Genomic DNA, 11,916 nt, shown 5'->3' with positions numbered 1-11,916 from the left:
AAATGGCACCAGCATCAGGAATTTGGGTGGAGCTTGTAGCTACTACAAGATACGTACACAATCCCTGCAATACGAATAATAATACGAATAATAGCATGGGAAAAGCGGTGTCCAAACACAGCACGAACACGATCGAATGAGGGCAGTAAAGAAGCTGTAGCGCCCACCAACCCAGTCCCAGAAGGTGAACATGTTTGCCTTGTCAATGCCAAACGCGGTGACAGCCTGTGTTCGTGCTGAGGGCGACGAAGTGCTTTGCAACGTGTGTTTTGTCCTTGGCTGTCGCCAAAAACCAATCGCGAGCGGATTCGGCATTGGTGATGGTCTCTTGGGTGGTAAAGGTTTTAGAGGCGATGATGAAGAGGGTGCGCTCGGGATCGCAGAGTCTGAGAGTCAGCGAGGTGGGTTCCGTCGGTACCCAGGTCTTGAATCGTTCTCAACGAGGGTGTCCCAGTGGGACCATATGATAGAGTCACCTTCCGCAGCCGAAAATAAGTCACCAGGAGCTGATCTCCCGAAAACGAAGATTCGCCGTCCTCATCCTCAGAACCGAAGAAGATGCCAGGTTTCTCAAGTCATCTGCTGGGTCAATTTGGGCGCCTGTTCTCATTCTCCAGCTTGCCGGTAGTTGAGGAAACAATGGGTATCACAGGACCTGGTGGAGACATACTTGAGGCGCCATGATGAATCTACCAAAAGAAAGGGTTTCGATACTCGCGCGTGGCGGTGAAAGGGTAGAGGTAGGGACAGGAATAGACGGGCGAGAACCTGAAGCCTTGGAACGATCTCGAGCATCTGCGATTCGTCAGCAACAGGAAAACGGGTCCTTCCATGATGATACCACCAGCCGTGTATAACCACACTGCGTCGTGGCGATCGAACGCGCCGTCAGCACATTATCACCCGTGCACATCTTCACAGCGAACCAGCTTTGTGGCGATCAGAGACTGCTTCTCGACACACCATCCCTGAGCGGATCTTCGATTCCAACGATGCCGATCAATGTCAGGTCTTTAGCGATGACGTCGTATGACACCTACAACCAGGTCAGTATGACGAAATGCGACTGCAAGTATACCTACTTCGTCAATAGCAGAGACTTGAATCCAGGTGGTGGCCAAGACGGAAAGTCTTTGTAGCACAAGCTGATAGTCCGCAGAGTCTGATTCGCGTAGAAAATGATAGTCCTCGTTGTTCTCCTCAGAGAAGCCATTGATATGAACACTGCCAGCAGACACAGGATACAGCTATTGCAAAACTCAGAACAAATCACGGGGTAGTAGATGAGGAATCGTACTGTATACAGCATGCAACTAAGTAATTGCGAGGAGGAAGATTATTCTTGGATGCTCCAGCGTGTCTGGTTATCGTGAGCATTCGCACGTTATCCAAAGCAAAGTATAGTGCACGCACCCCTCGAAAAGGCAAAATATTGCAACAGCCTTGTCTGGGCGGTCCTGGAAGAACTCTTTCCATCGTGGCTGAAAAGCTGATCCCATAGCTTCCAGCTCGTCGCCGTCAGGACGCCATTTGATTTTTGCATCGCTGCCACTGAAATGCTAATTAACACGCCACCAGCAATGACGGTTTCATACCAACTTTGGGCAACGAGTGACTTGGCATCGATTTTCCATTTGCCAGGTTTTCTACAATGTTGGGCGTTATTAAATGGACTTGGAATATGGCGAGAACATGCTTACCCTGTATAGCACTCTCCTTTCCACGCCAGAGGGGGTCCATAGTAACAGCTTCGTCAGCAGCAAAGTGTGGAAGAAAGGCGCCATTGTGATCTCATAACTCTAAGTTAACATCATGAAACAAATGGTTGAACGCGAACCTCGATAATTTTCTCCAACGCCAGGCAAGTCCACCAATTGCTCGATACCGCACCGCTTCAGAACCGCATCACCGATCCCAGATCTCTCGAGAATGGCCGGCGAACCGAAAGCGCCCGCAGAGATAACAACAAGCTTTGATGCCCTCACGATGCTCGATGACTTATCCGCATCTGGCAAGATATCAGATCGCTGGTGACTCGACACCTACGGCACGCTTATCTCTTTTCATGAAAAGACATCAGCAGTTGGGCACGATTATTACCCGAATGTACAACACTCACTCGAAGATAACACGCTTAACGCGCTTGCCAACCCCTATTTGTAAATTCTGGTTGTGAGCTTGGTTGTAGACATAGTGGTGCGGTCCACTCACCCATTGATCGCAAGAAACGGTTGCGGTAGTCTTAAGGACTCGTCAATAAGTGCTCGACGTCTTGCAATGCTTTGGGACGCACCAAGGTGTGGTTGGACGCAGGTATTCCCGCGTCACTGCAGCTGCATTGATTGCGGCTAGCTCTCCGTCACTCATGCGAGGGTCTGCAGCCATGATGCACAGGTGAGGCTGGCGTGGCGTTGGCGGGCGCAGGAGATTGTGCTTTCGGACCTAGTTTATTGAACAAGGCTTTAGAGACGTCGCCGTTGGTTTGAAGTGATTTATGGCTGTCAGAGGGTCGCTGTGACCATTGTCGGTGTGGTTTGTAAGAAAAATGTTTTCCCAAAAAGGCAAAACATTCTCGTTTCTCCAGACCTACTATGTAAAATCCCACCACCGATAATCTCCTTCACCGTGACTGCTACAACACCTCCATGGAGCAGAACAATCAAGCCGGCGCTCAAGATCAAAACAATCAACTAAACGTTGAAGGACAAAACAATCAACTCAACTTTGAGCCTCCAACACAATCGGTAAGTTCTAAATGTGAAGAATTGCGTATTAAATTATAGCTTATCTGATCTTGATGTTAGGTAGGACTACTTGATCACCTGCTCATTCCTGGGCCGTTGGTCGTCAGCGACTCAGCGATTGTACGTATTGATTACGATTTAAGTGATTCCAACACTGACAATGTCCAGGCGACTTGGAACGCCGCCAGACAAACGGCCCAATTTCGCACTCAACACGGTGGTTCCGTGCTGGCCGCACGAACCTATTCGTACCACCGCGGAAGACCGGTGTTGGTTGACGTTAATGGCGTTGCGGAGAGAGGGGGAACTCGAGGAGACCGTGAGGTACCTCGAAAACGCTTGGAGGGAGTTGGATGAGGTAAAGAGGCTGTTGGGGATAAGAAATCAGTAGAAACCGTCCCCCGCTACTTTGAACAAAGCCGCAATGTTTTCCAACGGGCACCTTCACCTGTACGCACAACATTATATTAGCATTACACCAATAGCGCAAAAGTGAAACTCTCACGTAGTGAAGAACGCCGACCGGAGTGAAGAACGCCCGCAAGGTCTCTTCAGAAACCAAAGGCGACAACCCACCAACGAACACAGTTGTGCTATAGGGGTCGGTGGAAGTGAGCTGCTCGCCATTCGGTCCGATGAGGTTTCCAAGGATGGCACGCGCTTGAGCGTGGTGTTTCCACGACTCTTCGTAGATGATATACCGCCGTGCCACGGAATGATCTTGCGAGTCATGCGCCGAACCAGAGGGAACAATGCCTTTGGCGTTATTAGTGGAGCCAGCGTTGGCGTACTGGTGGGCGAGCGCAAGGACATTAGCGGAGAGACCAAGCATCCACGTCGAACGGGTTTTAACGATGTGATGTTGGAGGCGAAAAACATGGTGGAGTGATCTCCTAGGGCGACCAGCAATTTACAAAGTGAATGAGACACTGCCGTCGACTGAACCGGCTGGGTATCGGATAACAGTGAGTATTCATATCGAGTGAGCATTTGCAACCAACAAGGCTCACCACGATCTCCATAGGCATCAAGCCACACGAGAAGCGGCTCCGTCAACGTGCCTGTACCCGCACCTCCAGCCAACGAAGACCTCGTCATAATCTCCTGCAAGACATCAGAAGCCGTTGAGAAATTCGACTCGTCAAATCCAGAGTCTGGTGCGGGCGTCATTATCGTGATCAACAGTGGAATAATGGGTGTGATATCACTTGTGTGAGGCATTAAGTTGCAAATCGAGCAGAGTATAAAAGAACGTTACTTGGCCCGTAATGTGTATATCCATGCTTGAAAGCACTTGAGTGCAGATTGCAGTTCAGGCAATATGAGAGTCGGTCGAGTGATAGACGTTATTACAGCTTGGACTACCATCGGAGAGGCGTCAAGAAGAGACTGGTGCATTTGCATCCTGGTACGAGATTGGTGATGATGCAGAGTGATTCCAATCGTCGCACTCACTTACTGGGCCCTAGAAGGTCGGCCGTTTCGACCTCTTCATCGACTATGGTAAGGAAGGCAAGGAGTTGTTCTGGAGGCATGCCAGAGGAAGAGAGAGAATTCACTGCCGACACTATCCAGTCTGGCCACCTTGAGGGAGAACCAGGCGCAAATTGGAGTGCAAGTGATGTGATCTGCAAACGATCACTAGACGAACTTCAGTCTAGGACTTGAACTCACTGTGACAAACAGTTTGCGGCACACTACTTCGCCTTTTCCCGTCAATGTTGAGTGAGAGGTGAGCTTGAGCAGTAAGTCTCGTAGATGTTCGGCGTTTTCCTCAGGAAATGAATCCCTGCAGCAATATAGCAGTTGATCGGTACCATTGAAAGGAGGAAAAGGTAGAGCATTTACCAGTCGCACATGATCTTAACCTGCGCAGTATGTGCGCCAAAGAATTGCACATTTGTGTCGGGATGTTCGAGGAAAGATACAATCAACGCCCATGCCTCAGGTCGTCTCTGAATCTCGACCAGCTCTTGTTGGATCCGTCGTTAATCCACCTGGGCCTGTGCGCTCGAATATGCTTGTTGTATTAACTGTGGAAGTGTCGTAAGAGATCTCCCCAATGAAGTGCAGACATGAAGTATGTACTTGCGCTGCTTATTGCACGTCAGGTGGAGACAAATCTGGGAGAATAAACTTGCCACCCCAACACTCTCACCCCAGCCAAGGCACCCACTGTTCTTGGGGCCACCCGTCAAGCGCGTGCTGAGACTATGCGCAAGCTCGTGGATGACGATGTCAGCTTCCATGTCACCATCGCGGTAAGGGTTTGCCGTGTTCCAGAGGTACATACGGCATCGACTGGTTCACGAAACATAAGTATCGATCAGGATAAGGAAAAACAACAACCCACCCATTCTGCGCATCGGGGGGCGTCATAAAATTGGCATTGTTAAACCCACTGCCGTCCTGTGCATTCGTAATCACAGCATCTGATTCCTCACCGCCACGTCCAAAGTAAAACTCAACGGTAGGTCAAGTCGTGGAACATGTTGCTCGTGTAGAAGAGCTGTGTCACGGTTGCATCGATGTGATCCTGTGTGTCCGCCATGTTCTCCTCTGTGTTGCCCTTTGGACTCGGGGATGACCACCTTGAGGACGATCTTCTTCCTCTCTTCATCAGAGGTTTGAAATTCACGAATGAGAATGACTGTGACTTCCTTGGTGTAGTAGGATGCGTACTCGGGGTCCATGAGGGGAATAATGAAACCGATAGCCTTCAAGAAGGCAGCAAGACCCTTGCCGCGATGCAGACGAATACCAAGCCAGAGAGGCTTCAGTACCTCATCGAAGGACTCGATACCGTAGGGCGTGGCTGCTTCAGCAAGGGCGGCAAGCCCGAGTGCAGTCATGGTCCGCACTTTCTGCTGCTCATCCTGCAGACCGTGCGCAATGCAGGCCACGAGATTACGAAGATGGGGTAAGACGGCGCAGCCCATCATGATAGTGATCTGTTGCACGATACGGATACGGGTATGACGCGCCTGCCACGACTTCCTTACTGCGACACACGGCCTTGAGGAACGGCAGGAGGGAGGGGATACCGAGCGCGGAACAACGACAGAGAATGCGCGAGCGGTGGTATTACGGACGTACTCGTCAGCATGGTCAATGTCAGGACGCATAGTGAAAATCATGTGTGCAAAACCGGCAGCTTTGGAAAGGTTGGATATGATCTCGCGACCCTCCACACGAGCGTAGTAATCCTCATCAACGAGGAGTGGCTCAATGACAACGAGAATTTTGTGAACGTACGGACGGACGAGGTCATCCGTCATTCAGCTGACAGACCCACTCGTGTCTCATGTATCTGGTGAATCGTACATGGCCCGCATCTGTTTCTCGGACAGTCTCGCAGTCTACGAGGGACTACAGTTCGTGATCTGTCAGCACAACTAACAGGACAAAGTCTGGGGTCACTCACGTCAAGTAGTGCGCCGTCCTGATTATCGCTAGCATGTACAACAGTGGCCTTCAGCGTGAGCGAAGGATTGACACCACGAACGGGTGGGAAGGACAGTTCTACTCGATGTGAGTAGATGTGCAGGAATGATAAGTAGGTTGCTCACCGAATTGTTCATCTCCATGATTGAGCAACTCATCCCACGATGTTTGAAGTTTTCCGATGATTTCACCATTGCCCAGCGTTCGATCAAGCTCAAAGAACACTCTAATCTCCATTGTTAATGCAGGTGACTGACGTGATGATCTGTAAACCGAAGTTCAGTATTGAATCGCGTCTGAAAACGCCATCATCTGGCGGCGCAGTTCTACCACCAAAAGTGAAAACGGAGACAGGAAGATCTCTGCAACCGTCCTCTAAGAACATAGAGATTCACATTCTGGGTGCCGACAATACCGTGGAAGAAGTAACAGGACGCCATGACGAAGAAGTTGAACTGGGACACAACGCACCAAGGCATGAAAGGGGCTCGCAAGCCTGAGCGGAGTACACGCCTGAGTCAGAGTGAAACTTCATCAAAGGGGCTTGGGTGGAGCGCGCACATGGAGTCGATGCGGATTGGTCCCGCGAGATCAAACACTTTGTCCTTACATAAGATGGTGAGGTAGAATGACAAAGGAATATACCAATAAGAATACGACCTACGAAGTTGCAAACACTGAGAGTTGAGACTTGTGCTGCTTGCCATCGCGAGGCTTCTAACTCGTCGTAGTTAGGATTCCCTTTGGCATATGATACTTGAGATATGGGTATACCCTGGAGGTTCATGAGGTAATTGAAGTGCGTGACACGAATTGCTCTCACCAATGATGGATACAATTGCAGCTTCTATAATGAAGGGCGCTCTTACATTGTACTTGCTTGAGAAATATACCGTGGTCCATATTGGAACGCTTGTGAGCACATTCGGGGGGACGGTCATCCTTATGGTGGGACCCACTTCAACATTGGATCCTTTGAGCTCGAAGGGACTTACAGTTGTGCCTGCCATGTCTGAAATCCAAGTCCTGCGATGATTGTAGGCTAGACTTGGCAGTCAGACACCATTCGCAATTTCCTTCGACGACGAACGTACCAGGAAAAGGCTGAGCGAGTACAGCACAAAAGAAAATCCATGGAAAAGGAATGCATATGCCCAGACTAAGTGGTCGCTGAAAGCATCTAGAACTGACGACCATTTGAAGGCTTGGTCAGTTCCTGCATCGGAGTCTGCTCGTAATCTATCTAGCAGGCGCGTTGTTTCTGCTTCAGATAGCTGCAAAAGTTGAAATTTTGGGGTGACGAAGACGGAAGGATAAAACGCACAAATTTTGCCTCGTGAGACCAAGTCGGCGCAATGAAATATGCGATGAGGGAAACGACCACTGTGAGGATTCCCTCAAGAATGAATGTCCTTTTCGCACTTGGGTTAACGAGGTGATATATGGGAACGGGAACACACCATTGCCAACCCCTTCTTCCGCCCACACCATCCATCAATCCGATGGAATACGCAAATATCCCTTCAGAAATTTAATCGAAGTGCGGTCACATGAAGAGCACCTAGCATACCTCCAAATGCCCCCGATATTGCCGCACCACCAAAGAAAATTGCAACTCGCCAACTCCGTTCATGTCTATACGAGTAATCAAGACCTGGTATGCATAAGGGTCTAGCATCGTGCTTCTTACCTCCGATAATATACCGAGAAGACATATATCACACCGGGAAACAGTCCAGCTTCCGTGGCACCAAGTACTGACGAGAAGTAGCCAATCATCAGCGGTACTTTCACACACACACACACACAAGACAACATACAGAATCTGATTCCAAATAACCCGGCTTGGTTTTTGACAAGGCCTTGGCCAATAGAGACGAGACCCCAGGCGAGAGTCAATGATGGCAGCCAGACTTGCGGATTACATTTCTTCAGTCTGCAGAGACGATAAAGTTAGAATTCCCTCTAGACCAGCATTGAAGGGGATTGGAATCACATTATCTAGGATAAATGACTATCAGCTGAAGGGGTGAGTTGGAATTTGCGTTCTGGAAGATCATGGTTGATACTCGTATAAATTCAGTAATGATGAAGCGAACGTACAGTAGTTGGCACCAACGAGTGCTCTTTCAGTAGGTTTTCAACAGCAGTACTGCGAATACCATAACCAAGATCATAGATATGTGACCGCGAAACCGTGACTTTACTTTGCCGGGCATCATTGTCTATGCGCGCAAGAGTCTGGCGTTGTTTGATGTCGAGGGACATGCCCAAGACGCAGTGAGATATATCCTGTTACGGTGATGACCGTTAGTCTCATTATGATGTACTGATGGGCTTGATAACAGACTCTGACGAGGCCAGGCCGCGGGAAATCGTATTTCTTGATAGGAATGGTATGTGCTCGAACAAGTTGTGACTGTGCACGGCAAAGTGATACCATAGGATTTGTCCATAGACATCAAACCAGAGGATATCATCCAAAAGCGCCAGCTTCGACGAAATGAAACTCACCAAGTCATCGACATGCTTCTGAAGCTGGACTCCTTCTCCCGGCCTGGTCTCACAGAAGCCGAATTCCATCATTTTCTCACACGGTGTAATGGCTGCAACCTGATCATGACAAGGCGAATGTTCGAACATCATGAGGGCAGTGTGACTCGGGTCATTCCATGAATCCGAGCGTTACCTGAACGAGTTGCCTTTGGTTCTTTGTCCACAGAACTGGGGGACGTGAAGACGTATCTGTATGCCTAAGAGTCTAGTTGAGAACAAATAAATTTGAGAGCAACATATAATACAAATCTTACACAAACTAGCAAGGCGCTTCGAAACAGACCATTCCATGGATCCTCGGGATCATAATGGTAGTCTGCGTACAAGAACAACGGCCACTGGTCTCCAGTCACGATGATCTCACCACTCTTTAGTTCAGCTTTCGCCCTGCATTCCATTAGTAATGGTGCCAAGTAAATAGATGCCACGCACTCAGAGTTAGACCAGTCGAGGCCAGCAGGACAAAGTAGCGCGCCTGTCTGTTCATGGTGAAAGCCTCAGTCGACTTTCGCGTTGTGAGCCTGACTGTCGAACGTCGTGGACATCCAGTATGATGCTTCCTGATCGGGAGGGCTGAAGGGATGGTGATTTGCATCGAACCTCAGCGCAGAGAGCAGGTAGGATAATGGTGATCTCTGGACGCGGCATCTGCTTGGATTTGGGACTACAAGCAAATAACATGATAAGTCAGATATATACCCCACAACTGCAGATTACTACCTTGAGTTTGGCGTTTGTAGCTCGCTTGCTGTGGGGTCTCTGTCTCGATGGTGCCCCGGTCCGATAGTCAATGTCTAAGTCCAAGTCCTCGAGGACAAGTCTTTCCAAGCGTCTTCTCTCGCGCGCGCATTCGATTTGCCTTGGTGTCATGACTGGAATGTTGATTTCATCATCGTTTCCTGAATCCTCCTCATCAGTGTCGTCCAGTGAACTAGGCCTCGCTGTCTATTCACAAAGTTCAGTGTATGTTTGCTGTACACGTGAGGCCCAGTGACTAAAACAATTGAATCGAATCTACTTACAGGTCTTGCAACCACCCGTCCACGCCATCCCAAGTGTCGATCCATGTATTTAGCTCACGTGCGAACGAGTCCGTGCTCGCATTCAGGCGGACGGCCTTTAGGAGATCTAGCTGGTCTGCTATTTCCCTCTCCAATACGTCAGATAAAATCATTGAGGTCCATGGGCATTCGGGAAGTCGACGCTTGAAGTAAACAAGATACTGTGGAAAGGGATGGGAGTCTGTTTTCAAATTGCAGACGTCACGCACCGTTCCGCAAGCGCTGGCTAACAAATTCTCGGGAAGTGTCTTGTAGCTGTCGGGGTAGATATCCAATAGCGCCTTCTTATAATTTCTGGGTGGTTGCAAAATGCGAAGTGCCAGAATCATCAGGATTGGCATCCGACGATAATATTTCTGTAAGACGGAAATCAGTAACATAATCATATAATTTCAATGAGAATCCATACCCCAGAGGAACAGCGGGTAAACATAGCGGATGTAACTTCACCGTCCCAAACCGTCAGACCGGTGAGTTGAGTGATATACGGTACAACCGGGTCCTTGTTATAGTCTTTCAAACAATATCCACCCATATTTTTCTTCTCCGGCTCTTCAGCAAGACTTTTACAAATCTCCTTCAACGTTCTGATGAATCTGGCCCGCTCTTGGTACACCTGTAGGTGTGCATTGCAGTCATGCAAACTCCAACAGGGCCAAAACGTACCATGGCAATTACCTCGTCAGATAACATGTATAAGGGTTTGAATGTTGCGATGTCGCCTTGTATACACTTGAGGCCTGCCAACAGGTAAGTAAATTGAGAGGCAAAGACGACCGGGTCGCAAAGCACATAGTTCGGTGTCACAGCGCCGTTCGGTAAAGCAATATCGGGACGAAAGCACTTACTGGTAGATTTGGTTGCTTGCGCATATCCTGTGAAGGAATTTAGTGATACTTTGACAGACTCGAGAATCCCGAGAGTCGGGATATAGCTTACCATGTATACGGGTTCGTATTTCTCCGTTCTAAGGATCAGCACATTTTCTTGCAAAGCCACCTTGAGGAAAGTCCCCTCGAGAGTTTCAAGTGCGTATGGCTAGAATCGCCATGTGTCAGCCTAGAACACGTCCAAAGGTGAAAACTTACCGAACCACTTACAAACCACTCAAAGATACTTGCGTCCTTCCCAGCTGTCGGAGGACTATAAACGTGGCCTATTAGAACCCGCGGTAAGGACATTATGGAAGAAGAACAACGAAAATACTTCAAAAAATGAGTCTGTGTGGCGGTCAGTATGCATCTTTCGGATGAGCTTTTAAAGCCTTACCTAGAGGTCACATCGCTCACTGTATTTTACGTCGAAGATGCCCAGTAATTTCTAGAAGTCGTCCCAATATCAGTGTGGATTGAGTCGTCAGGGTTCAGCTTATCGACTCGAGGCAAATTCGTGATCGATCGGCGCAACCACCCAGCTGTTGGACGACTGTAAACGTGGCCTATCGAGAGTTTTGCTCGAAATGAATTCTCTTCCATGTCGTGAGCAATCAAGCGCTGCCAGTGCTTGGAGACCAGTCAAAGATACTTGAATCCTTCCCAGCTGTTGGACTGTAAATGTAGCCTATTCGAACTTGCAAGGACATTATAGAGGAAGGTCAACAATAATCTTTCAGATGATGAGTCTGTGTGGGCAGTCAGTAGCCATCTCTCAGATGAGACCCCACCTACAATTTACACCCTTCATTTTATGCTTTGCATCGAAGATTATCACAATACTGGAACAGTCCACGCTCTCTGTCCAGGGTCGGAGTAGATTTTTAATCGATGTTTCTTGCACCCTACAACCCATTGCGTTCAAGTTCAATGATAACTCTTATCGATCTGTCGGATTGACCACGATAAGGTAGGAGTATTTGGAATAACTTGAACAACATACCTCTGCACCAGAGACGAGTCCCATATTGATCTTGATCTTGCAGCAATCTTGTGCGAAAGACTGGTTGTTGTATATGATACAGCCTGAGCGCTGCGGGAGGCAGCCAGTGCCGCAGGGCAAACTATCAACAGCTGTCAACAAGTTCGAGTCATCGATAAGTGTTATTAATAGAAGCGCTTCTGAAGAAACTCGTGACAACTTTGACAAAAAAACCATTATGTGCAAGTAACTAGTAG

General features: G+C 48.7%; 7 protein-coding genes across 7 annotated transcripts; 1 reads left to right on the top strand and 6 right to left on the bottom strand.

The window, feature by feature from the left end:
- Nucleotides 1-202: 202 nt before the first annotated feature.
- DEU56DRAFT_947009 (Phosphoglucose isomerase-domain-containing protein) lies at nucleotides 203-2,466 on the bottom strand (the record flags this gene model as incomplete). Its single annotated transcript, XM_041359051.1, has 11 exons — nucleotides 2,294-2,466; nucleotides 2,120-2,206; nucleotides 2,043-2,059; nucleotides 1,838-2,008; nucleotides 1,701-1,790; nucleotides 1,600-1,646; nucleotides 1,414-1,559; nucleotides 1,083-1,224; nucleotides 964-1,036; nucleotides 671-795; nucleotides 203-424 (listed from the first exon to the last, which is right to left on the bottom strand). The coding sequence occupies exons 1-11, from the start codon at nucleotides 2,383-2,385 to the stop codon at nucleotides 203-205; spliced, it is 1,212 nt and encodes a 403-aa protein (XP_041208327.1). The 5' UTR covers nucleotides 2,386-2,466.
- Nucleotides 2,467-2,645: 179 nt separating this feature from the next.
- Nucleotides 2,646-3,101, top strand: DEU56DRAFT_756298 (uncharacterized protein; the record flags this gene model as incomplete). Its single annotated transcript, XM_041350001.1, has 3 exons — nucleotides 2,646-2,744; nucleotides 2,805-2,864; nucleotides 2,913-3,101. 3 exons carry the CDS (start codon nucleotides 2,646-2,648, stop codon nucleotides 3,099-3,101), a joined length of 348 nt encoding a protein of 115 aa, XP_041208326.1.
- A 52-nt stretch (nucleotides 3,102-3,153) lies between these two features.
- Nucleotides 3,154-3,453, bottom strand: DEU56DRAFT_690043 (uncharacterized protein; the record flags this gene model as incomplete). Its single annotated transcript, XM_041347107.1, has 2 exons — nucleotides 3,154-3,192; nucleotides 3,250-3,453. Coding segments are annotated over 2 exons (243 nt in total), but the record flags the coding sequence as incomplete, so codon positions are not given.
- Nucleotides 3,454-4,732: 1,279 nt separating this feature from the next.
- Nucleotides 4,733-5,189, bottom strand: DEU56DRAFT_737103 (Fungalysin metallopeptidase-domain-containing protein; the record flags this gene model as incomplete). The annotated part of the gene is made up of 2 exons (XM_041348566.1): nucleotides 4,733-5,045; nucleotides 5,098-5,189. Coding segments are annotated over 2 exons (405 nt in total), but the record flags the coding sequence as incomplete, so codon positions are not given.
- A 186-nt stretch (nucleotides 5,190-5,375) lies between these two features.
- Nucleotides 5,376-5,741, bottom strand: DEU56DRAFT_361401 (uncharacterized protein; the record flags this gene model as incomplete). Its single annotated transcript, XM_041345855.1, has 1 exon — nucleotides 5,376-5,741. A coding segment is annotated over exon 1 (311 nt), but the record flags the coding sequence as incomplete, so codon positions are not given.
- A 1,268-nt stretch (nucleotides 5,742-7,009) lies between these two features.
- DEU56DRAFT_690621 (major facilitator superfamily domain-containing protein) lies at nucleotides 7,010-8,132 on the bottom strand (the record flags this gene model as incomplete). Its single annotated transcript, XM_041347122.1, has 8 exons — nucleotides 7,010-7,130; nucleotides 7,184-7,230; nucleotides 7,283-7,462; nucleotides 7,513-7,600; nucleotides 7,649-7,709; nucleotides 7,759-7,823; nucleotides 7,879-7,945; nucleotides 8,009-8,132. Coding segments are annotated over 8 exons (753 nt in total), but the record flags the coding sequence as incomplete, so codon positions are not given.
- A 767-nt stretch (nucleotides 8,133-8,899) lies between these two features.
- Nucleotides 8,900-9,241, bottom strand: DEU56DRAFT_709717 (uncharacterized protein; the record flags this gene model as incomplete). Its single annotated transcript, XM_041347473.1, has 3 exons — nucleotides 8,900-8,941; nucleotides 8,999-9,131; nucleotides 9,177-9,241. Coding segments are annotated over 3 exons (240 nt in total), but the record flags the coding sequence as incomplete, so codon positions are not given.
- Between the last annotated feature and the right edge of the window lie 2,675 nt (nucleotides 9,242-11,916).

This window comes from Suillus clintonianus (genome assembly GCF_016758775.1).
Source record: "Suillus clintonianus strain FC179 chromosome Unknown DEU56scaffold_37, whole genome shotgun sequence".
Taxonomy (NCBI): Eukaryota; Fungi; Basidiomycota; class Agaricomycetes; order Boletales; family Suillaceae; genus Suillus; species Suillus clintonianus.
Note: the sequence above shows the minus strand (reverse complement) of the source record. Positions and strands in the feature narration are given on the sequence as shown.